The 21,270-nt window shown below is 32.8% G+C and overlaps 11 protein-coding genes and 4 non-coding genes across 15 annotated transcripts; 6 read left to right on the top strand and 9 right to left on the bottom strand. All coding sequences in view use genetic code 12, as the record gives it.

Moving 5' to 3' along the window:
• The first annotated feature begins 322 nt into the window (after positions 1-322).
• Positions 323-404, top strand: CTRG_06354. The gene has a single exon. It is a non-coding gene; the product is annotated as a tRNA-Ser (tRNA).
• A 1,296-nt stretch (positions 405-1,700) lies between these two features.
• On the top strand, positions 1,701-3,137 carry TPS1 (alpha,alpha-trehalose-phosphate synthase (UDP-forming) TPS1; the record flags this gene model as incomplete). Its single annotated transcript, XM_002545822.1, has 1 exon — positions 1,701-3,137. The coding sequence occupies one exon, from the start codon at positions 1,701-1,703 to the stop codon at positions 3,135-3,137; it is 1,437 nt and encodes a 478-aa protein (XP_002545868.1).
• A 186-nt stretch (positions 3,138-3,323) lies between these two features.
• On the bottom strand, positions 3,324-4,703 carry CTRG_00648 (uncharacterized protein; the record flags this gene model as incomplete). The annotated part of the gene is made up of 1 exon (XM_002545821.1): positions 3,324-4,703. One exon carries the CDS (start codon positions 4,701-4,703, stop codon positions 3,324-3,326), a length of 1,380 nt encoding a protein of 459 aa, XP_002545867.1.
• A 1,108-nt stretch (positions 4,704-5,811) lies between these two features.
• PTC4 (type 2C protein phosphatase) lies at positions 5,812-6,849 on the bottom strand (the record flags this gene model as incomplete). The annotated part of the gene is made up of 1 exon (XM_002545820.1): positions 5,812-6,849. The coding sequence occupies one exon, from the start codon at positions 6,847-6,849 to the stop codon at positions 5,812-5,814; it is 1,038 nt and encodes a 345-aa protein (XP_002545866.1).
• Positions 6,850-7,805: 956 nt separating this feature from the next.
• Positions 7,806-8,888, top strand: CTRG_00646 (uncharacterized protein; the record flags this gene model as incomplete). The annotated part of the gene is made up of 1 exon (XM_002545819.1): positions 7,806-8,888. One exon carries the CDS (start codon positions 7,806-7,808, stop codon positions 8,886-8,888), a length of 1,083 nt encoding a protein of 360 aa, XP_002545865.1.
• Positions 8,889-8,948: 60 nt separating this feature from the next.
• On the bottom strand, positions 8,949-9,962 carry CTRG_00645 (uncharacterized protein; the record flags this gene model as incomplete). The annotated part of the gene is made up of 1 exon (XM_002545818.1): positions 8,949-9,962. One exon carries the CDS (start codon positions 9,960-9,962, stop codon positions 8,949-8,951), a length of 1,014 nt encoding a protein of 337 aa, XP_002545864.1.
• Positions 9,963-10,644: 682 nt separating this feature from the next.
• Positions 10,645-12,171, top strand: CTRG_00644 (uncharacterized protein; the record flags this gene model as incomplete). The annotated part of the gene is made up of 1 exon (XM_002545817.1): positions 10,645-12,171. One exon carries the CDS (start codon positions 10,645-10,647, stop codon positions 12,169-12,171), a length of 1,527 nt encoding a protein of 508 aa, XP_002545863.1.
• A 403-nt stretch (positions 12,172-12,574) lies between these two features.
• Positions 12,575-14,110, top strand: VMA2 (H(+)-transporting V1 sector ATPase subunit B; the record flags this gene model as incomplete). The annotated part of the gene is made up of 1 exon (XM_002545816.1): positions 12,575-14,110. The coding sequence occupies one exon, from the start codon at positions 12,575-12,577 to the stop codon at positions 14,108-14,110; it is 1,536 nt and encodes a 511-aa protein (XP_002545862.1).
• A 257-nt stretch (positions 14,111-14,367) lies between these two features.
• On the bottom strand, positions 14,368-16,743 carry ACO2 (aconitate hydratase; the record flags this gene model as incomplete). Its single annotated transcript, XM_002545815.1, has 1 exon — positions 14,368-16,743. One exon carries the CDS (start codon positions 16,741-16,743, stop codon positions 14,368-14,370), a length of 2,376 nt encoding a protein of 791 aa, XP_002545861.1.
• A 305-nt stretch (positions 16,744-17,048) lies between these two features.
• Positions 17,049-17,456, bottom strand: CTRG_00641 (uncharacterized protein; the record flags this gene model as incomplete). The annotated part of the gene is made up of 1 exon (XM_002545814.1): positions 17,049-17,456. The coding sequence occupies one exon, from the start codon at positions 17,454-17,456 to the stop codon at positions 17,049-17,051; it is 408 nt and encodes a 135-aa protein (XP_002545860.1).
• Positions 17,457-17,742: 286 nt separating this feature from the next.
• On the bottom strand, positions 17,743-17,835 carry CTRG_06346. Its single transcript has one exon. It is a non-coding gene; the product is annotated as a tRNA-Pro (tRNA).
• Positions 17,836-18,228: 393 nt separating this feature from the next.
• CTRG_06345 lies at positions 18,229-18,322 on the bottom strand. The gene has a single exon. It is a non-coding gene; the product is annotated as a tRNA-Pro (tRNA).
• A 293-nt stretch (positions 18,323-18,615) lies between these two features.
• ISC1 (inositol phosphosphingolipid phospholipase) lies at positions 18,616-19,926 on the bottom strand (the record flags this gene model as incomplete). The annotated part of the gene is made up of 1 exon (XM_002545813.1): positions 18,616-19,926. The coding sequence occupies one exon, from the start codon at positions 19,924-19,926 to the stop codon at positions 18,616-18,618; it is 1,311 nt and encodes a 436-aa protein (XP_002545859.1).
• Positions 19,927-20,194: 268 nt separating this feature from the next.
• On the top strand, positions 20,195-20,920 carry CTRG_00639 (uncharacterized protein; the record flags this gene model as incomplete). The annotated part of the gene is made up of 1 exon (XM_002545812.1): positions 20,195-20,920. The coding sequence occupies one exon, from the start codon at positions 20,195-20,197 to the stop codon at positions 20,918-20,920; it is 726 nt and encodes a 241-aa protein (XP_002545858.1).
• A 239-nt stretch (positions 20,921-21,159) lies between these two features.
• CTRG_06344 lies at positions 21,160-21,233 on the bottom strand. The gene has a single exon. It is a non-coding gene; the product is annotated as a tRNA-Val (tRNA).
• Between the last annotated feature and the right edge of the window lie 37 nt (positions 21,234-21,270).

Below are 21,270 nucleotides of genomic sequence, written 5' to 3'. Positions count from 1 at the left end.
ATGAACGCGTTTTTTTTTTTTGATTAAGTTAAACTTTTTTAGTATGAATTTTTAGCGAAGTTTCAATGATATTTTCCATACTTGCAACATTGTCATAATAATTCATCAAAACTGTGAATGAATACACCAATGATCTATTTGGTGTAATAAAGGAAGTGCTATTGAATAAATTAGAGTGTATTGTCTTGAATATAATGATAAAAATCCAACGTATTGAAATGTTTCAATTATTAAATAATAGACCAACAAAACATACCATAGGGATTCTACTTCCAACGAGTTGCTTCGTTTGTCCGAGTTGAATTTACCAACTGGATTTGCTGGCGGCATGACCGAGTGGTTAAGGTGAAAGATTAGAAATCTTTTGGGCTATGCCCGCGCAGGTTCGAGTCCTGCTGCCGTCGTTATTTTTTTCTTTTGCAACCCTTGCCTAAGGTTTCTTCTTTTTTTTTTAATCGAAAATAAAAGTATACATTGATCTCGTGAAGTTATACATATATAATTGGGGAGGGTAGCTAGTCAATGAATTTTTTTGAGCTAATCCATCATTATATTACTACGACTTCCTTCCACTATGGTTAGCAACATATGTTGATCTCTTTTTGTTTGGTTGTCTATAAGTGAAACGCATAATGTAAAATTATAACAGCACTTATAAATGGATAATGGACATTGGAGTAAGAGGAAAAGAATGAAAAGTTTATCTTTGTTTAAATAGAGTTTAATAGAGATATATATTATTATATTATGTAATTATTATTTTGATTGCATTATTGTCAATGAATCGTGCGTGAACCATTTTATGTGATGTGGCGATTCGTTTTTTGTTTTTTCTTTCAAGATGTGTAGTATAAAAAGAAGAGGAAATTTCCATACAATTGAATTATCTTTCATTAATTTTTTTTTTCTTTTTGGTTTTTCTTTCAAAAAACTCCCAATTGTTCCACCTCGTACATGAAGACGAATGGTTATTTGGATCTTTCAGGTCGCTCTAAATTCTTTAGGGTGGTCCTTTAAATGGACATTCTACTAACACTCATCATGTATAATTTTAGCATTATAATCCAGGTTTATGGATTGTTTGTATAGTTTAAATGTATGTGTTTATTTATTATTATCTAGCAGTCATTAACTTGTAATACTCTAGAGTTTTTAAGTTGTTATTATTCTCCTACTGGCTACTAATTCTATTGTTGTAAATGCAAAATTTGACCATGGTTGCTCTCAATTACAATTGTACTTGATATCGCATGTTAGTTAAATTGCTTTATTGCTCTATCATATATTATCAACACATTGAGATAAACTGTATAAAAAAAAACTATCCATGTTAAAATGTGTATCAAAGGTTTTAAAAAGTTGATGATTTGACATCTGGTGATGTGTACATATATTGACGGAATGTCATTTTCCATCCCCATATTATTCCCCCAAACTTTTTCCCATTCATTTTTGTTCATTTAATTTCCTTCCATGCATCATTGGTGGATCATTGACCTTTTTTTGTTAGTGCGTATGTGTGGCCCCCCCTCCCCTTTATCACACCACGACTCCGACAACAAATTGGTTCGCAATTTTTCTTTTTTCTTTTGCTTTCTTTTGGGTATTTATTATATTTTGCTTTTTTTTTTCCCTAACTTTTTAATTCAATTCCTCCTACCCCCCTCCAAATTCCTACTATCAATTACAAGATTTGCAACATGGTCCAAGGAAAAGTTTTAGTTGTCTCTAACAGATTACCAGTAACAATTAAGAGATCTGAAGATGGTTCATATGATTATTCAATGTCTTCTGGTGGTTTAGTTACCGCGTTACAAGGTTTGAAGAAAACCACTGAATTTCAATGGTATGGTTGGCCAGGTTTGGAAATTCCTGATGATGAACAAAAAAGAGTTAATAATGATTTAAAAACAAAATTCAATTGTACTGCTATATATTTAACTGATACAATTGCTGATTTACATTATAATGGGTTTTCAAATAGTATTTTATGGCCACTTTTCCATTATCATCCTGGTGAAATGAATTTTGATGAAAATGCTTGGGCTGCTTATATCGAAGCAAATAAGAAATTTGCTGTTGAAATTGCTAAACAAGTTGATGATGATGATATGATTTGGGTTCATGATTATCATTTAATGTTATTACCAGAAATGTTGAGACAAGAAATTGGTAATCGTAAAAAAAATATTAAAATTGGATTTTTCTTACATACTCCTTTCCCATCATCTGAAATTTATAGAATTTTACCTGTTCGTAAAGAAATTTTGGAAGGTGTTTTAAGTTGTGATTTAATTGGATTCCATACTTATGATTATGCCCGTCATTTTATTAGTTCTGTTTCAAGAATTGTTCCTAATGTTAGTACATTACCAAATGGTATCAAATATCAAGGAAGATCAATTAGTATTGGTGCATTCCCAATTGGTATAGATGTTGATAATTTCATTGAAGGATTACAAAAAGATAGTGTTGTTGAACGTATTAAACAATTGAAATCCAAATTTAAAGACGTTAAAGTTATTGTTGGTGTCGATAGATTGGATTATATCAAAGGTGTTCCACAAAAATTGCATGCTTTTGAAGTTTTCTTGAATGAAAATCCTGAATGGATTGGTAAAGTTGTTTTAGTTCAAGTTGCTGTTCCATCTAGAGGTGATGTTGAAGAATATCAAAGTTTAAGAAGTACGGTCAATGAATTAGTTGGTAGAATTAATGGTCAATTTGGTACTGTTGAATTTGTTCCAATCCATTATTTACATAAATCTATTCCTTTTGATGAATTAATTAGTTTATACAATGTTAGTGATGTTTGTTTGGTTAGTTCCACTAGAGATGGTATGAATTTAGTCAGTTATGAATATATTGCATGTCAACAAGATCGTAAAGGTGTTTTGATCTTGTCAGAATTTGCTGGTGCTGCCCAATCATTAAATGGTGCATTAATTGTTAATCCTTGGAATACTGAAGATCTAAGTGATGCTATTAAAGAAAGTTTAACTTTACCTCAAGAAAAGAGAGAATTTAATTTCCAAAAACTATTCAATTATATTTCCAAGTACACTTCAGGATTCTGGGGAGAAAGTTTTGTTAAAGAATTATACAAATGTAATCCTCAAAAGAACTTAAGAAGCTAAATTTACATATAGAGATGATAATGTATATTTCATGTTTTGTTTTATTTTATTTTACCATCATTTTCCTTTCTCTCTCTTTCCCATAAGTTTAAAAATTAGGGATGATTTTTCTTTCTTTTACCACTTTCAATAAAACATTTATATTGATCAAAATTATACATCCTCTCTTTAACATTATTATTAGTTCTAATCTATAAAGTCTAGATGAGAAACATTTTCTTCTGTAAGTAACAATGGTTTATTGTGTTTTTTAATCTTTTTCTTCTCTCCAGTAACTGATTCTTCAGGTACATTAATAACTTGTGGTTTTATACCGAATGTTCTTAAAATTGAACTTGAATATAATGGTGGATGAATAACATTACTCTCGGAGTAAAGTGAAGCATCAGGTAAATTAGTCTTTGGGAAAAATGGTTTCTTAAATTGGGTTTGTTGTCCTTGAGATTCTGATTGTTGTTGTTTAGCAATTGATCTTTTATGAGATTTGGAAAGATTATTTTCTTTTTCTTCTTCAATTTTATAATTATTAACATCCATTTCAAAATTCTTTGCTGAGCTAAATGCTGTCATTAAATATGGTAATTCGTCAGTGATTGTACCTTGATAATTGGAAACTGAGTCATGATCTTTATGACCAGTAATTGAACGAACCATTGGTACTTGTGGTGATAAGGATGAAAAAGCAGAATATTCAGAAAATGAATCTTCTGGAGGAGAATCATTCTTAGTACCAAAGAAATCCGATTCTGAATCAATATGTACATCATCATCCTCATCCTCATATTGGAATTGTCTCTGTAGTTTAGTTTCTTCTTCTTTTTGTTTTTGGTGTTGTTGTTCCACAAGTCTACTTTCTTCTAATGATTCATCAATCAATTTTTCCACTCTAAATTTCTCAAACATTTGTTCTAAATCATTGATAACAGCCAAACATTCATATTTAGCATCAAAATCACCTTGTTCAATAGCATCATTCAATTGCTGTAGTAAAGCTGATATAAATGTCTTGTAATAAGTAACGGTATTTTCATCTTCCCACATCTCCAATTCCTCTCCAATAAGAATCAATTTACTTTTTGAATAAGCAATACTGAGTTGTTCAACAACATCATTTTTCAATTTGATAATTCGTAGTAGTAAAGATGTCAACATTGTTCCTGCATCACTCATTAAATCCCTTGGTGCCAAAGTCTTTGAATTTTTACTTATAATATCAATATCTGAGGAGATTTTGGCAATTTTGACATTAATCTCCGTACAAGCAATCATTACTTTATTAGCAATACCGGCGTTAAAGTCCTTAATTTTATCATCATTATTATTATTGTGAAAATGATTATCTGAATTAAAATCTAATGATAAAAATTCCCAACTTTTGAATTTTAATTGAATATTTTCCAATGTTTGTAGTATTTTAAATGATGTTGAACATAGTTTGTTTATTCTTCTCTCGGATATCTCATGAATTAGATGTATTAGTTGTGAAGACTTAAATTTGTCTTTATTTAGATTAGGATCTTGGATTAAAGATATTATTGGATCAACATATGGTTCTATATCTGTCATTGAAATATGGATAGATATGTCTTAAATAATGCAAATAAATAAATAATTAAATAAATAAATAAAGTAACACTTTTAACAGCAATACAAATATGAAAGTAACCGGGAATGAAATGAAATGAAGTGAAATGATTAGATAATGAATATATGCTTTGTTCCTAAACAGCTAGAGAACCAATTATAATGTAGTTAAACCCTCCTTTTTTTAAAAAAAGTATCTGGTATCGATAGAAGAAACAAGAAAGAAGAATTATCAAGGATATTTGTGGGTGGTGATTAATTAATTAATTAACCAAGGAAAAAAAAAAAAAGAATTGAAGATGGTTTGGTTTATTTCTCTCCAACTACACACGCGAAAAAAAAAAAAATCGGATGGTTTCATTGGAACACAAAATTGTTAAAGAATACAAGAAGAAGAAAAAAAATTAATGCACATCCTTCTCCCACACACACACACACACGCACCACAGTCAAGCAAAAATTTAGGGCGACAAAAATACGGAAAACGTCGCGGCCAGGAATCTAACCAGCCAACCAGCCAACCGACCGACCGATCCTTGCCCAAGCCAAGCCAAGCCAGCACCGGCCGATCGATCGATCGATTGATAAGACATTCCAATTCCAATTCCAATTCCAACCGTTATCGTGTGATTTTTTATGCACTCATCGACCAAATCGAATGTCTTTTTCTCCCTTTTAATTATTACCTTACCTTACCTGACTCTATCCCCATTGTATTTTACGAATTTAGCCCAGTTACTCCGGATTACAGTCATGACTTCTAATACAATAACCTGTCTCTTCCCCCCGGAATCAACTGTATACATCTTTTAAGCTTTCATTCTTTTATTTTATTTTTTGTAAAAGCTAAAATTAATCTAAAAATCATCTTATATATTCTATTCTTTATGAACTATTGAAATGAAATAAATAAAAAAAATTATTAAATGTAAAGATAATTAAAATTTAAACTAAAAAAAGAAGAAAAAGAAAAGATATATATATATGTGTGTGCTGTAGATCATTACTATTCATCATCATCATTATTATTATTATTATTATTATTATCATTTTCAGGGTTCCGTGTTTATTTTCAACATGATTGCACCCTCTATTTGGTTAACCCTTTCTCTTTAAGAACCTTGGATGCCATTTTATCATACCATTTGTCAATGGTTTCACCATCTTCCTTATGTATAGCAACTATTATCAACGTCATATTATCGAAACCAATCCCTGTGTAATTATTCGCCATGGTTAAACTGTCATTCAATATATGTTCAACAATCTTGTTTAATTTCCATCCTAAACTCAATTTGTGTCGAATCAACTTGATCAATTGATCGTTCTTGAAGCAGTCCCACACACCATCACAAGCAAGTACCATAAATTCCGGTGTCTCAAGAACTGACATATCATAAACCATGATATCCGGTTCAACAGTAACTTGAAACAATTCTGGTGGCAATGTTATTAACTTATCGCCAAACTTCTTTTGGTTTTCAAGAATATACTTATTTCTTGAACTTGATAGATATGGTAACTTGAATTTGAAATCACCAAATGCTCGTGATAATGCCAATACCTCATTAACTCTATTATTTAGTATGTATCCATTACTATTCTCAATTCTTACTCTTTCTCCCATTGTGCTAGGTTTATGGTCAAATGATAGCGACTTTGCCACTCCATTCTTGGACACAATGCATCGCGAATCTCCTGTATTAGAAACCACAATATAATTATCAATAATAGTCGCCACTATGGCAGTAGAACCCTGATTCATCAAATTTGGTTGATGGGACAAATCATGATCAACTCTAAAAAATGAATTCTTTAATGTGGAAAAAACTTGCAGAAGGTTTAAATTGTCTAATTGTTTATTGTAAAGTGATGTAGCTAATTTGTTTAATTTTTGAAATATCAATCTAGGTAAATGGTCTGCCAAATATTGTGAGCAATTTTTACCACCATGTCCGTCAAATACCCCAAATACTGCTAAATTTTCAGTTTCATTGATCTTGACATTATGTGCATCCTCCATGGTCATTCTATACCCTTGCATAGACCCAATACAATATGTAAGGTTGGTATAACACTTGTAATCCAATTCCTTTTCTTCAATTGGATGAGATAATAGTTGGCCCATGGTGAAAACTTTTTAATTGGACAATAAAATATTAGTGGGGGATGCTTCTTTTAAATAAAAAAATAAGATAAATAAATATAAAACTGATATGCTATTCTTTCTTTATTATTGGAATTCTACTTCTCATCTAGTAGCAAACACAGTTGGACCCTTATAGTTTAACAAAGTAGAATAATAAGGCAAACAAATAAATAAATAAATAAAAATTGGTGTGAAAGCAAATTGTATAATGGTGTATATAATTGTTATCTTTTTATTTGTTGGATGGAGCAATAGGAAAAGAAAAAAAAAAGACGTTAAATTTGAAATTTTTATTTTTTTTTTTTTGTTGGGGGCCGTCTTACGTGTACTGTACTCTGCTGTAAGTATTGAAGCTGATATTTCTAACCGATACAAAATAAATAAATAAATAATTTAATGTTGAAATTATAATGAACAGTAATTCTTTTCTTATTGAATTGATAATAAATTAAAAGGAAAAAGAAAATGGCCAATGACGTATGAATTATTATTCGGGTATTTAATGGTGGGAATTTTAATCTGTTTTTATACTGCCCATTAAGCAGCAAACGAAAAAATCGTTACTTGAAACAAAATAAAAGGGGACCAATAATGGCAATTTCTTAACTGAAAAACTATTCAAATATCAAACGACACGGCAAACGTCACACAGGGTACAGATCTACACTATACGTCTTTAAATTTTTGTATTGCTTCCATGGGCCACAGTATATCCGTTGGTTGTTTACTTACGACAACCGCTGCTGCTGCTCCTCATTTTCTCTCTCTTTCTCTCTCTCTCGTATCGTGCAGATTGCTCAGTCGATGTTGCTGTCTCTCTGTCTCGCTCGCTCGCTCCCCACGTTATAGATTTTTTTTTTTGCCTTTTTGCTTTGCTTTGCTTTTTGTGTGTATCGTGGTGGTGGTGTTGTAAAAATAAATTTTCAGTCATTCCCATGTGGAACCAACAACTAAGGAACTACGTTTATAAACTACAAAACAAAGAGAAAATGATGATTCCTATAATAAACAAAAACTCAGTCGATGGGTGTAGATATTATAGACCACCGGAAACATTCCCAATTGGCCCATTCCACAGGTATGAGAAAAATCCAATAATGAAACCTGATCCTAATGTCGAATGGGAAAGTCATTATTTATACAATGCAACAGCTATTGTTGTCGACAATAAAGTATTCATGTTATACCGTGCACAAAATAAAGAAAAAGTCTCCTCAATTGGGATTGCTTGGTCTAATGACGGTGTTCATTTCATTAAACATAAAAAACCAATCATTGCTGCTTCAGAATCTTATGAAAAGGGTGGTGGTTGCGAAGACCCTAGAATTGTTAGAGATCCCGTATCTAAATTATTTATTGTTACTTATACAGCATATGATAAAATAACTGCAAGATTATGTGTTGCCACTCTGGAAGATTTATTCCACTGGAAGAAAATTGGTCCAATTGTACCTCCTTATTGGCAAGATATTGCTGTAACAAGTAATGGTAATAAAATCATTAGAAATAATTGGCTGAAATCTGGTGCTATTTTCACAGAAAAAGCTCCTGATGGTAAATATTATATGATTTGGGGTGATTCAGAGTTACATCTTGCTGAATCAAAAGATCTTGTCAATTGGAGTTTGACTAACAATTCTCCAAATCGGAACACATGGGCTCGTGCATTATTCAATCGTGAGAATAAACTTCTTGAAAGTGGTCCTGCTCCAATTAGAATGGCAGGAAATCCTAACCACTGGATCTTTTTTTATAATGCTGCAACTACTGGAGGTGCAGATTTACCCAAGAATGCATATACCGTCAATCAAATGTTGATTGATTATAATAACATTCATCAAGGACCACTAGCTAGAATGGAACACCCAGTGTTAAAACCGGAACTGGCTAATGAAAAAGAAGGTCAAGTTAACCAAGTTGTTTTTTGTGAAGGATTGGTTCAATTCAAAGGAAGTTGGTACTTGTATTTCGGTCAAGGGGATTCAGAATTGGGTGTCGCAATTGCACCGGTAATTTAGATACATATTCAAAAGGAAGTGTTTATTTAGATAAATAAAAAATTTTAAAATTCTAATATTCTATTTATTTGTTTGTATAATGTCTCTTATCATATATGCTAGCAACTCGTCAACACTATCATCAAGGTTGTCAATGGCAATAAATCCACAGTTCCATTCTTGTGCCAATCGCTTGCCATCAGCTACTAGTTTTGGAGAAGCAAGGCTACTATTCTTATGTGTACAAATTATCCATACTGGAGGCATATAAAACCCAGATGAATCTGTTTTCTTGTTTGATTTGCTCTTGCTACTGCTTGAATTTGGTTCCCTCCAAAGATTCTTCAATGCCACCTTCATTGAAAATAAATCTTGTTCCTTTTCGGCATTCTTTTTCTTTATAAACACATCGTATTCTTGCCATGCCTCTTCTAGAGTTGCCTTCATAACTGGAATTAAATTTAATGAATGATCTGATGAAAGACCATCACTAGAATCATCGTATCCAGGTGGTGAATAACTAGGTATAGCACTATAGACAAAAAAATATCCATCAACATTCCCATTCATTTCACTTGCTCCACTAGCTACAAGTATTGGATTTGTAGATACTGGTTTTCGAGGTTCATTTGCCAAATTTCGTAAAATATCCTTACCTAAATTAGAATGTAATGATGCCTCTAGAAAAGGAACTACTGATTGGGGATTAAAACTAGGAGTATCTATTAATTCAATTAAAATTCGACTCACTTCACCTTTATTACTACTATTGGAAATTTTATAATATGGATTATTTGAAGGAGGTCCATTTAATTTTAGTAAATATTCTGGAACAATAATATCGTTTTGTTTCAATGATCCTGCTAGTATTCTTTGAGCACTTGTAGATGCTTTATAATTAAATAGAATTGGATTTAGTTGATGTGTAGGATAATAAGTGTCTCGAAAATTCCCTAATGTTAGTTTTGATATAGTTGATGATTTTCCTGATTTCGGCCCTCCTAAAAACGCAAGCCTTATAGGATTGGTGTAATTATATGGTGTATTTGTATCATTGACACCTGTAGTAGAATCCTTTTTTAACATAGACGACATGAATGTATAGTTTTTGATATTGATCTATAAGAACTCCAACCTTATTCGTTTAGTAAATTTTTTTTTTTTAGTTTGTATTGTTTGCTTAATCTTTTTTTTTTTTTTAGTTTCGTCTTATCCCGTCGTTTTTTAGCTGAGGATGTACATTGATTCAGCCCTATCCGAATTTCATGCATCTATTTTTTTTTAAAAAAAAAGTTGACAGCATCAACCTCATTGAGTAGTCTGATACGAAGATGGTCTTGATGTTAAGAAGATCAACAAAATGATGTCTTATTCTAAATATATCTCGAAGAAATATATTACTCGTTTAGAATTCCAAAACAACTCAATCAATAATCCCGTGATGATCAGCGAAGAATTTTTCTTGTGTTGTTTTTCTTTCACAAAACATCTGGACAATGTAGAGGTAGATAGGAGAGTTGTGCCTTTAATATTTCTTCAATATGTACTACAGTATGTTGCTGGTTGTCAATATATCTACTTCCAGTTGAGATATATGTTCTGGCACTTCTTCACATAGCGTTGCATTGTTCTACTCCCAGAAGTACCGTACGAACTTACTTATCGCACAAAGGGGAGGAATTTACCGTACACCAAAAAAAAAAAGATACTAGAAACGTCCCCAACGTATTTGTCGCCATCATATTGAACTACAAGAGATATATCCCGATGGACGACTATGTCTGACAAAAAGAAGATTAGCATAGCTGATCAATCAAATAATACAGGATTATCCGATGATATATTTCAAGAACTTAAAGAATTACAAAATCAAGCAAGACTGGATGATAATATTACGAGTCAATACAAGAATCAAATAGACATTATATTCCAGATAGTCAATCTACTACAGAATAACTCGAATGCAAGTATTAATGATATATACTATTTGTTGGATCATGAATTGCCTACTCCTTCGATACTTTCTATTACATCATTGGCAATACAATTGAATAAACTTCGGTTGTTGGATTTGAAATCGAGAACTGAATCAATAGTTCAGGTGGGGAAGCAAATGCAAACCAAAATCGATAAATTACAACAATACAAATCTGAATTGGAGAATGAATTGGATCGAAATAGATTAAAAATGTTGAAAAAAGAAGCTGAACTTATACGTGTTTATGAGGAAGAAGTTAGTAAAGTCAATTCCCATATTGAAGATTATAAATTTACAAAGATAAAACAAGTTGAAATACAAGCTTTAAAGCTTCAATATTCGAATTTTAAAATTTTATATGGGACAGCATTTCAACATAAGGATAAGAAATTATTGTTCAATCATCAACCTATCTTGAGGCTTGAAGAATTTTTAGGATATAATCTTTTGGTTATTAATCAGTTCCTTGAAAGGTTAATTATTCTACAATCCCACTTATCCCTTTTATTTAATGTTGATCTACCTCATTTGAAAGAATTGATGAATTATGTACCAGATGAAAAGTTTTATAATCTAATTAGGAAGAAGGAGTTGATAATTTCTGGTAGAGAGGCGGAGGAAGAGGACAGCGATAAACTAGATGAACAATCATCGGATAAAGGAAACTCAATGGAAATACCCAAAGGAATACCCAATCCAACTGAGAAGATTTTTAGATTTGGCGATGGATATAACTTGCCACCATCATCAAAAACATTAAATTATCAACTACGACGCAGGGCATCGTCTGTTGAGCCAGCGGATTTGAATAATATTCCAGTAATTAAAGAACCCTCTACTTCGACTTCGTCACCTTCGAAAACAACTTCAAGAAAGATCATAATTCCTCATAAAATTATAAACAAACCTTTCAACAAACTTGCAATAAAGGATTTTTTAAAGCTTGTGGGTATCATTGTTAAAATAATTGTCAACTTTCAAGTGTTTTTAATTTCCACAAGTTATGAAACGGAGTTGAAATCTGAGGAATGGTGTAATTTCTACAATATACTTCGAGAGATCTCCAATCTTGATCAGGTATTAAAAGACAAAATTGCAAAAGAACCAGATTCGAGACCAATAACAACCCAACTGTCGACTGATCTTGAAATGAGAGCTAATTTCGAAGTACTTATGGAATTAGTTTATGAGAAGCTCATGACGTCGTCGTACAGTAGAAAACAACACAATCGACCTATTGCTTTACAAGATTTGAATTTAAAGAATTTAGTATTTAATCTGACCAAACTAAGCGATGATTGGGACATTGTCAGCGGTATGTCATAAAGTTAGTACTGTTCTGAATAGGTGATACGAATTGGGTGAATGAGTGATTAGTGTGTATAGATAAATTTAATATATGCATGGTGTCAAGCCACTATCACACACACACACACACAGAGAGTCTGGCGATACCAAAAAAAAAACAAAGAGAAAAAATTTACGCAAACAGTAAAGTCGTGTATTTGTCACCAGTAATTAAATTACTGAGAAACTTTTTTTTTTTTGTTGAAATTGAAATTTCTCACTGCCAACTCGCAAAGTCGAACAAACCAAAAAAAGAGAACGAAAACTAATTAAAAAAAGATAATCGAAGCACAGTCTTATCTATTTCTACATTTCCCATTACTAGAATTGATAAAGAAAAGACAATCAATCATCTCATTTATTGCTTTGTCATCCATTGATCATGTCACTTACAGATAAAGAATTGTTTGAATTAAACAAAAAAGCCGTCACCGAAGGTTTTAAAATCAAACCAAGAATTAACTATAACACCGTTGGTGGTGTTAATGGTCCATTGGTTATTTTGGATAATGTTAAATTCCCACGTTATAATGAAATTGTCAACTTGACTTTACCAGATGGTACTGTCAGACAAGGACAAGTTTTAGAAGTCAGAGGTACTAAAGCAATTGTCCAAGTTTTCGAAGGTACTTCAGGTATTGATGTCAAGAAAACTAGAGTTGAATTCACTGGTGAAAACTTGAAAATTCCAGTTTCTGAAGATATGTTGGGTAGAATTTTTGATGGTTCTGGTAGACCAATTGATAAAGGACCTAAAATTTTTGCTGAAGATTATTTGGATATCAATGGTTCTCCAATTAATCCATATGCTCGTATTTATCCAGAAGAAATGATTTCTACTGGTGTTTCTGCTATTGATACCATGAATTCTATTGCTAGAGGTCAAAAGATTCCAATTTTCTCTGCTTCTGGTTTACCACATAATGAAATTGCTGCTCAAATTTGTAGACAAGCTGGTTTGGTTAGACCAACTAAAGATGTTCATGATGGTCATGAAGAAAATTTCTCCATTGTTTTCGCCGCTATGGGTGTTAACTTGGAAACTTCTAGATTTTTCAAACAAGATTTCGAAGAAAATGGTTCTTTAGAAAGAACTACATTGTTCTTGAACTTGGCAAATGATCCAACCATTGAAAGAATTATCACCCCACGTTTAGCATTAACCACTGCCGAATTTTTGGCTTACCAAACTGAAAGACATGTTTTGACTATTTTGACTGATATGTCTTCTTATGCTGATGCATTGAGAGAAGTTTCTGCTGCCAGAGAAGAAGTCCCAGGTAGAAGAGGTTACCCAGGTTATATGTACACGGATTTGTCTACTATTTATGAAAGAGCTGGTAGAGTCGAAGGTAGAAATGGTTCTATTACCCAAGTTCCAATCTTGACCATGCCTAATGATGATATTACCCATCCAATTCCTGATTTGACTGGTTATATTACTGAAGGTCAAATTTTCATTGATAGACAATTGCACAATAGAGGTATTTACCCACCAATTAATGTCTTGCCATCATTGTCCCGTTTAATGAAATCTGCTATTGGTGAAGGTATGACTAGAAAAGATCATGGTGATGTTTCCAATCAATTGTATGCTAAATATGCTATTGGTAAGGATGCTGCTGCTATGAAAGCCGTTGTTGGTGAAGAAGCTTTGTCAACTGAAGATAAATTGTCATTAGAATTTTTGGAAAAATTCGAAAAGAATTTCATTTCTCAAGGTGCTTATGAAAACAGAACTATTTTTGAATCCTTGGATTTGGCTTGGTCCTTATTGAGAATTTATCCAAAAGAAATGTTGAACAGAATCAGTCCAAAGATTTTAGAAGAATTCTATGGTAGAGATAGAGAACAAGATGATGACGAAGAAGAAGAAGAAGATCCAGACAAGTCTGGTGATAAATTAATTGACGCCTAGACGTTATTACATAAGTTTCATTGATATAAATTTTGTTCGTTTAGTTTTTTTTTTTGTTATTTTTAGTTTAGTAAGTTGAAGGATTTTTTTTTAAGAAAAGGAAAGCATTTACTCTTTTTATATTTATGTCTCTTCTTCTAAGGAAAGAAAGGACTAATACATATACACATTTATTGAATTGGTTTTACATACAATGAGTTCTAATATACATTTATTAAAATTATTATGACAGGGAATTATTAATGACTATTTTGTCTCTACAAATTTTTTTTAGAGTTACCGATGTAGTTGATTGCAGAACCAGCTTTGAAGAATTCAACTTGATCTTTAGACATGGTATGTTTGGCCAAAATTTCAAATTCAGAACCATCTTTTTTAGTAACTTTAACACGTAAAGTACCACCATTATTACCATCTTTAGCAATCATATCTTTCAAATCAATAGTAGTTAACAAATCACCAGCAGAAATTTTATCATAATCACTTTCATCAGCAAAAGTCAATGGTAACATACCTTGTTTCTTTAAATTAGTTTCATGAATTCTAGCAAATGATTTGACTAAAATAATTGAACCACCTAAAAATCTTGGAGATAAAGCAGCATGTTCTCTAGCAGAACCTTCACCATAATTATGTTCAGCAACAACAACCCATGGTCTTTGTTCGTTTTTCCATTTAATCATCAATTCTGGAATACCATATGCTTTACCATCAAAATCATATGCTTTATTGACTTCACCAGTTTCTTTATTCACGGCACCAATTAATGTGTTGTAAGAAATATTTTCCAAATGACCTTTGTATTTCAACCAGGCACCAGCTGCAGAAATATGATCAGTGGTACATTTACCTTCAACTTTTAATAAAACATTAGTGGATAATTCTTCACCTGACCAAGGTTCAAAAGGATCTAAAAGTTGTAATCTATCTGAACTTGGAGAAACATTTATTTGAACTTCTGGTTTTGGTTGTGGACTAGCTTCTGGGTAAAATTCAGAACGACCTGGAATAAACCCACTTTGTGGTAAATCTTCACCTTGAGGTGGTTGGAATTTGAAATCTTCACCATTTGGTAATTTAATTGAATCAGTAACAGGGTTGAAGTTGGCATCACCAGAATAAATCATAGCAGTAACAACATCTGGAGAAGTTAAAAAGTTCATGGTATTTCTGTTACCATCATTTCTGGCACGGAAATTTCTATTAAAGGAAGTGAAAATGGCATTTGTTTCAGTAGAAGTTTTTGGAACATCAGTTCTATCCCATTGACCAATACATGGACCACAAGCATTAGCCAAGACAATAGCACCATTGTTTTCAAATGTACTGGTTAATCCGTCTCTTTCTATGGTAGCTCTAATTTGTTCGGAACCTGGAGTGACAAAGAATGGAATTTTTGGTTTCAATCCAACTGCTTCAGCTTGTCTAATAATGGAAACAGCACGAGACATATCTTGATAAGAAGAGTTGGTACAAGAACCAATTAAACCAGCAGAAATTTTTTCAGGCCAGCCTTCTTTTTGAGCAGTGGAACCAAATTGTGAAATTGGGGTAGATAAATCTGGAGTGAAAGGACCATTAACATGTGGTTCCAATTCAGAAAGGTTGATTTCAACAACTTTATCATATTCAGCACCTTCATCAGCTTGCAAGAATTTAAATTCAGAGTTGACAGCATCAGCAGCTTCAGCAATTGGGGCTCTGTTGGTTTCAACCAAGTATCTTTTATGAGCTTCTTGGTATGGGAAAGTAGATGTGGTAGCACCAATTTCAGCACCCATATTACAGATAGTAGCCATACCGGTACATGATAAAGTTTTGACACCTTCACCGAAATATTCGACAATGTAACCAGTACCACCTCTGACGGTCAAGATACCAGCCAATGTAGTAATGACATCTTTTGGAGAACTCCAACCAGATAATTGACCAGTCAATTTAACACCCAAGATCTTTGGAGCTTTTAATTCCCATGGAGTACCAGTTAATGCATCAACAGCATCAGCACCACCAACACCAATAGCAATGGCACCAAGACCACCAGCATTTGGAGTATGTGAATCAGTACCCAACATCATTAAACCTGGGGCAGCAAAATTTTCTAAAACAATTTGATGGATAATACCAGAACCTGGACCCCAGAATTGTATACCATATTTTTCACCACAACTTTGTAAAAAGTCAAAGACTTCTTTATTTGTAGCTATCGATTTAACCAAATCTTCTGAAGCACCATCTTTACCAACAATCAAGTGGTCACAGTGAATAGAAGCTGGAACAGCTGTAGATGGCATACCACATGTCATGAATTGTAATAAAGCCATTTGTGCAGAGGCATCTTGCATTGCAACTCTATCTGGATTTAATTTCAAATATTGTTGACCTCTGATATCAGCAGTATTGGAAGATGTAAGACTTTCTTCAGGATTACATAAATGTGAATATAGAATCTTTTCAGCTAATGTTAATGGTTGATTATTTAAAATTTTTTTGACAGTGGATAATTTACCAACCAATTTTGAATATGGTGGGGTTCTTGATTGATATTCTGGGGGAACTTGATAATTGAAAGCTTGTGTAGCTAATGCACGTGTAGACACATGGCTACGTATAACAGTTCTAGCTCTTAACATTGAATATATGAAATAAAACGATTAAAGTAAAGAAAAAGAAAAAGAAGAGATCAAGAAAAAGTATAAAGAATATTTTGAAAAATATTTTTCATCCAATGAATTTATACACAGATTTGATTACTGAAAATTTTCTTCACAGCCTGCAGCCGAAATAGGAAAGGAAAATCTTTTTTTTTTTATCAGTAACTATGAGTCAATGAAAAATTGCCGCGCTGGTATCAGCACGTGACTTATAGAAATATCGAAATACAGCAAATGCAAAAAAAAAAAAAATAAAATAAAATATAAAGATACTTTTATTACATCTATACCAAACCTCTCCAAGCTCTATTAACCCAACCACAGTCTCGAATATTGTCATCTTTGGCATCGATCTTCCAATTTGTCTTTGGATCATTGTATTTATCTGAAATACCTTCGCCTGCTGGTTTTGAAATGCATACAAATCTTCCATCTGGTAAAAAGCATCTAATTTGGGATGAAGGATATGGACAAGGACAAAATTTAGGTGATTCAACACATAAGCCAGTGTCAGGACACAAGTATTGGTCACATTGAGAGTTTAATATACGATTTTCATATTCTTGAGGATTTCTAGCACCTTGTTGTTGTTGTCTACCGCCACCACCATGGTTGAAATTATTTAAAAAATCAAATAAGTTTGCTGAAGAAAGTGATATAAATAATGATAAAGCTACTAGGAGATATTGCATCGTTGTGTTGACCGTTGTGTTTGAATTGACAATGCTTTACGAAAACACGTCAACAATTTTTCTTTTTCTCTTTTCGCTCGATTGAATTTTTTTTTTTTTACTTTTGACTTGCACTGTAATTGAAGAGGTCGTGCATTTTAATATAAGATTGGTAGCGACCAATACCAAACGTTAGAAATCATTAGAAATGAATCAAATCAAGTCCAAATATGGTGATTCCTCTAATATTTCCACAGTCTAGGGTTTCTTTTACAATAAAAAATTTAAAAAAATTTTAAAAAAGAAAGGGGCAAACGGGGAATTGAACCCCGGACCTCCTCGAATCTTTTGTTCAGATGTTAAACCCAAACGAGGAATCATACCACTAGACCATTCGCCCTTTTTCGTTGTTGCTCCATCCCTTCCGAACTGGGTCCTTGCGTAGGTTGCGCATTTTATCTACATGGTTCTTACGCATACTCTCCGTGAAATGTGTTGTTCAGTATAGTGACTGCTGCTGGTGAAATGTGCTGGTTTGTTCTGATGAGATGCTACAACACTGCGGAGTGTTCCATCACAGAATACTAAAATAAACTTGGCAAAAACAAGAAACAAACAAAAAAGAGGAAAAATAATTAAAGTACGCCAATACAGATTACACCTTATTCAGAACAGAACCACGGTTTCGTCTCATGTCGTACAAACAGAACATCGAATTCACAAACCGACACATGGGAACGAGTTGGTGAAACCGCACAAGGTGGAGAAAAAGACAAAAAAGAAAAAAATAAATGGGGCAAACGGGGAATTGAACCCCGGGCCTCCTCGAATTTTATGTTTAAGTTCTTAAACCCAAACGAGGAATCATACCACTAGACCATTCGCCCTGTTCTTGTGTTTTCTGAACATCATCGGTCTGACTAGTCACATAATCTTCAGCAAAAGAAGTAGCATAAACTATGATAGAAGTCAATGGAAACCCCCTGTGAGTTCTACTGAATGTTGTCATATTGTACCACACCTATTAATATGTTATGAGCAATATCTCAGAGAGAGTTGTTTACAGTTTTCGATAGTTTTGTTTTTGTCTATCTTTGGTGACAATACTGCACTAAAAACTTCAAATCCCATAATTAGTTCATGTATTAAAGTATTAAAGTATTAAAATATTAATCTAGATCTATGAATTTTGTTTAACAAGAAAATTATAAGCATCTTCAACTTCCATCTGGACTTCTTGTAAGGCTCTCAGTTCTGATCTGACTCCCATGTACCAGATCAAACCATTGAGACCACCTGTAATTATTATGATGGATGATAGAAATAAAAAAACAACGGAAACCCAAGCAGCAACATCAACGACGAATGCAATTCCTATATGCATACCAATTATTGTTGCAAATGATAAAATAAAATGAAATTTTCTCCACAACAATTGTCTAGGAATAGTGAACTTTCGATATTGGGAGATCTCAGCCAACAACTCTCTATAAACCGCTTCCTTCTCCTCATCATTGGCACCTGAGCTATAACTTTTTCTATTATTGATAGAATTAACGACCAAATCAACACTATAAGCAAAATGGTCTGAATACGAACAGCGAAATGGTGGATTAAGTTTATCAACAAATTTTACTTTCGCATCAATAGGAGTGATATTTGCCGCGTCAATTAACGCATAATCCAATCGACATGCTTCCCAAAGTGGTCGCGTTGATCTCCAAGTATTGAGTCTTGAATTACATGTAACACCAGCCAAAAGAATCTGATCTTCAAGTGACAATTTAGCAATTTCTTCATTCGGAATTACCCTGTCTTTATTTAGAATATTCCATGAATCAGACAATCCACCTTCAATAGTAAATAATTTATAAGGTAAAGAATCAGGTGTTGAATTTAAATCTCCAACTTGAATAACAGCATAACCTGCTTTTTTTAACATACGAACCAATTTGGCAAAATCCCAAGCTTGACAAGCTCTATGTGTCGAATAACTTGCATCCCCTTTTCCATATGGTGCATGCATGTGAGAATTCAATAAAGCAATTGGAAGAATATCTGCATGTTGTGGTTGAAACATGGTAACGGCAATACTTTTGCCAACATAGAAATCCCCTCTAAAGAATGCTGATGGTCTACCATTGATTGGGAAACGATAAAGAAAAGTCTCTGTCACTGGGATCTTGGACAAAACTGCTAAACCAGGACCACTCACAATTCCTGATCTAAAAATTCTTCTATAAGGATATCTAACTCGACATACAAGATCCAAATATTGCCAGTCTTCTTCACACCAGACCTCTTGTAGAGCAACTATGTCATAGTCGTCGTCTTCTGACGCAGGGTTTGCCAAAGAATCTGCAATTGCTCTCAATCGTTGTTTCCTAAACTTGGAAATATACTTTAACCCCCAGGTATTAAAGGTTAGAAGCTTGATTGATTGTTTTCTTTCTTCTTTGAATTGCTTTTGATTGAGTTCCCGTGCACTCATGTGTCAACCTGTTTATGTGTCTATCTGTATGTGTAAGGAATTACTCAGTAGAAAAAAAAATAAAACAGCAAAAAAAAAAAAACAACAGCCAACAAAAAAAAGAAAAACAAAACAACAACAACAACATCAAAACATTGAGTGTGCGAGTTTCACATTTTTATTTTTGGCGTGCTTGTGAACATTTCATCTTGTTTTTGGTTTATTTTGGGAAGATTTACAACAGAGTGGTATATTACACAACAATTATCAAATACACAAGAAAGGAACCATGTCGATGAGTACAGCAGAAAGAGCTTTCGAAAGGTTTAATAACGAAATTACAGCATATGAATCCTTAATTCCTCAAATGAATGAGATGGCCCTTGATGTGGTACAAGAATTTTCACATAAACAATCACTAATACACCAACATGCTGAAGAAAATAAATTAAAACTCAATGAGTTGATTAATCAAGAAATAAAATTAAAAGAAGAATTGAATTTATTGAAAGAAAAAGAGAAGGATACAAGGACTCGATTGGAAGAAAGAATGCAATCATTAGAACAACAAAAACAAGTATTTGAAGATCTAGCAAAAAAGAAACAAGAATTGATTCATGATAAAGAAGAACTTGTATCACGTATTGAACAACTAAATTCTAGTATACACGAACGCAAATCAGAACTTGATCAATCAAATGATAATATTTTACTTCAACTAAGTAAGAACTCAACAGAATTGGCAAAATATGAAGCATATACTGGTTTAAGAATTAACGCAAAAAGTCCCGAAAATATGAGCTTTAAATTTTTCAACTTGGATCCTAATGATTATGATAGAGAATTTGTTGTGGATTTAGATATCAGTGGGAATAATTATGAGATTACAAGTACTGAACCTCGATTGAATGACGATAAAGTGTCAGAGTTACAGAGTACATTGAATGAGAGCAAACAACTTGGAAAATTCTTAAAGGACATTAGAAATGAATTTAAAGGTTTCATAGCATACTAGGGTTGTATATTTTCAAAGACGTCACAATAGTATTATTTTGTTTTTACATAGAAAACAAGATCATCTCGACCAGTTTTCATTACAATAAACGTTTGATTTATTAGGCAATATACTCTATTTTATAATTAAATCATTGATTGGTAGTTGCCAAAAGAAAAAAAAAAAAAAGAACACAGACTAAGCGTATTATTCTGTTGAAGTGATGTTAGTTCATCTTATGCTTTCGCAATGCAAAAAAATGATTCCGCCCAGGATCGAACTGGGGACGTTATGCGTGTTAAGCATATGCCATAACCAACTAGACCACGGAACCATCTTGTTGTAAGTGGAAGTCCATGAGGATATGGAGT

Source organism: Candida tropicalis (genome assembly GCF_000006335.3).
Source record: "Candida tropicalis MYA-3404 genomic scaffold supercont3.1, whole genome shotgun sequence".
In the NCBI taxonomy this organism is placed as follows: Eukaryota; Fungi; Ascomycota; class Pichiomycetes; order Serinales; family Debaryomycetaceae; genus Candida; species Candida tropicalis.
The sequence above is the reverse complement of the archived record's forward strand: the minus strand, read 5'-3'. Positions and strand labels throughout refer to the sequence as shown.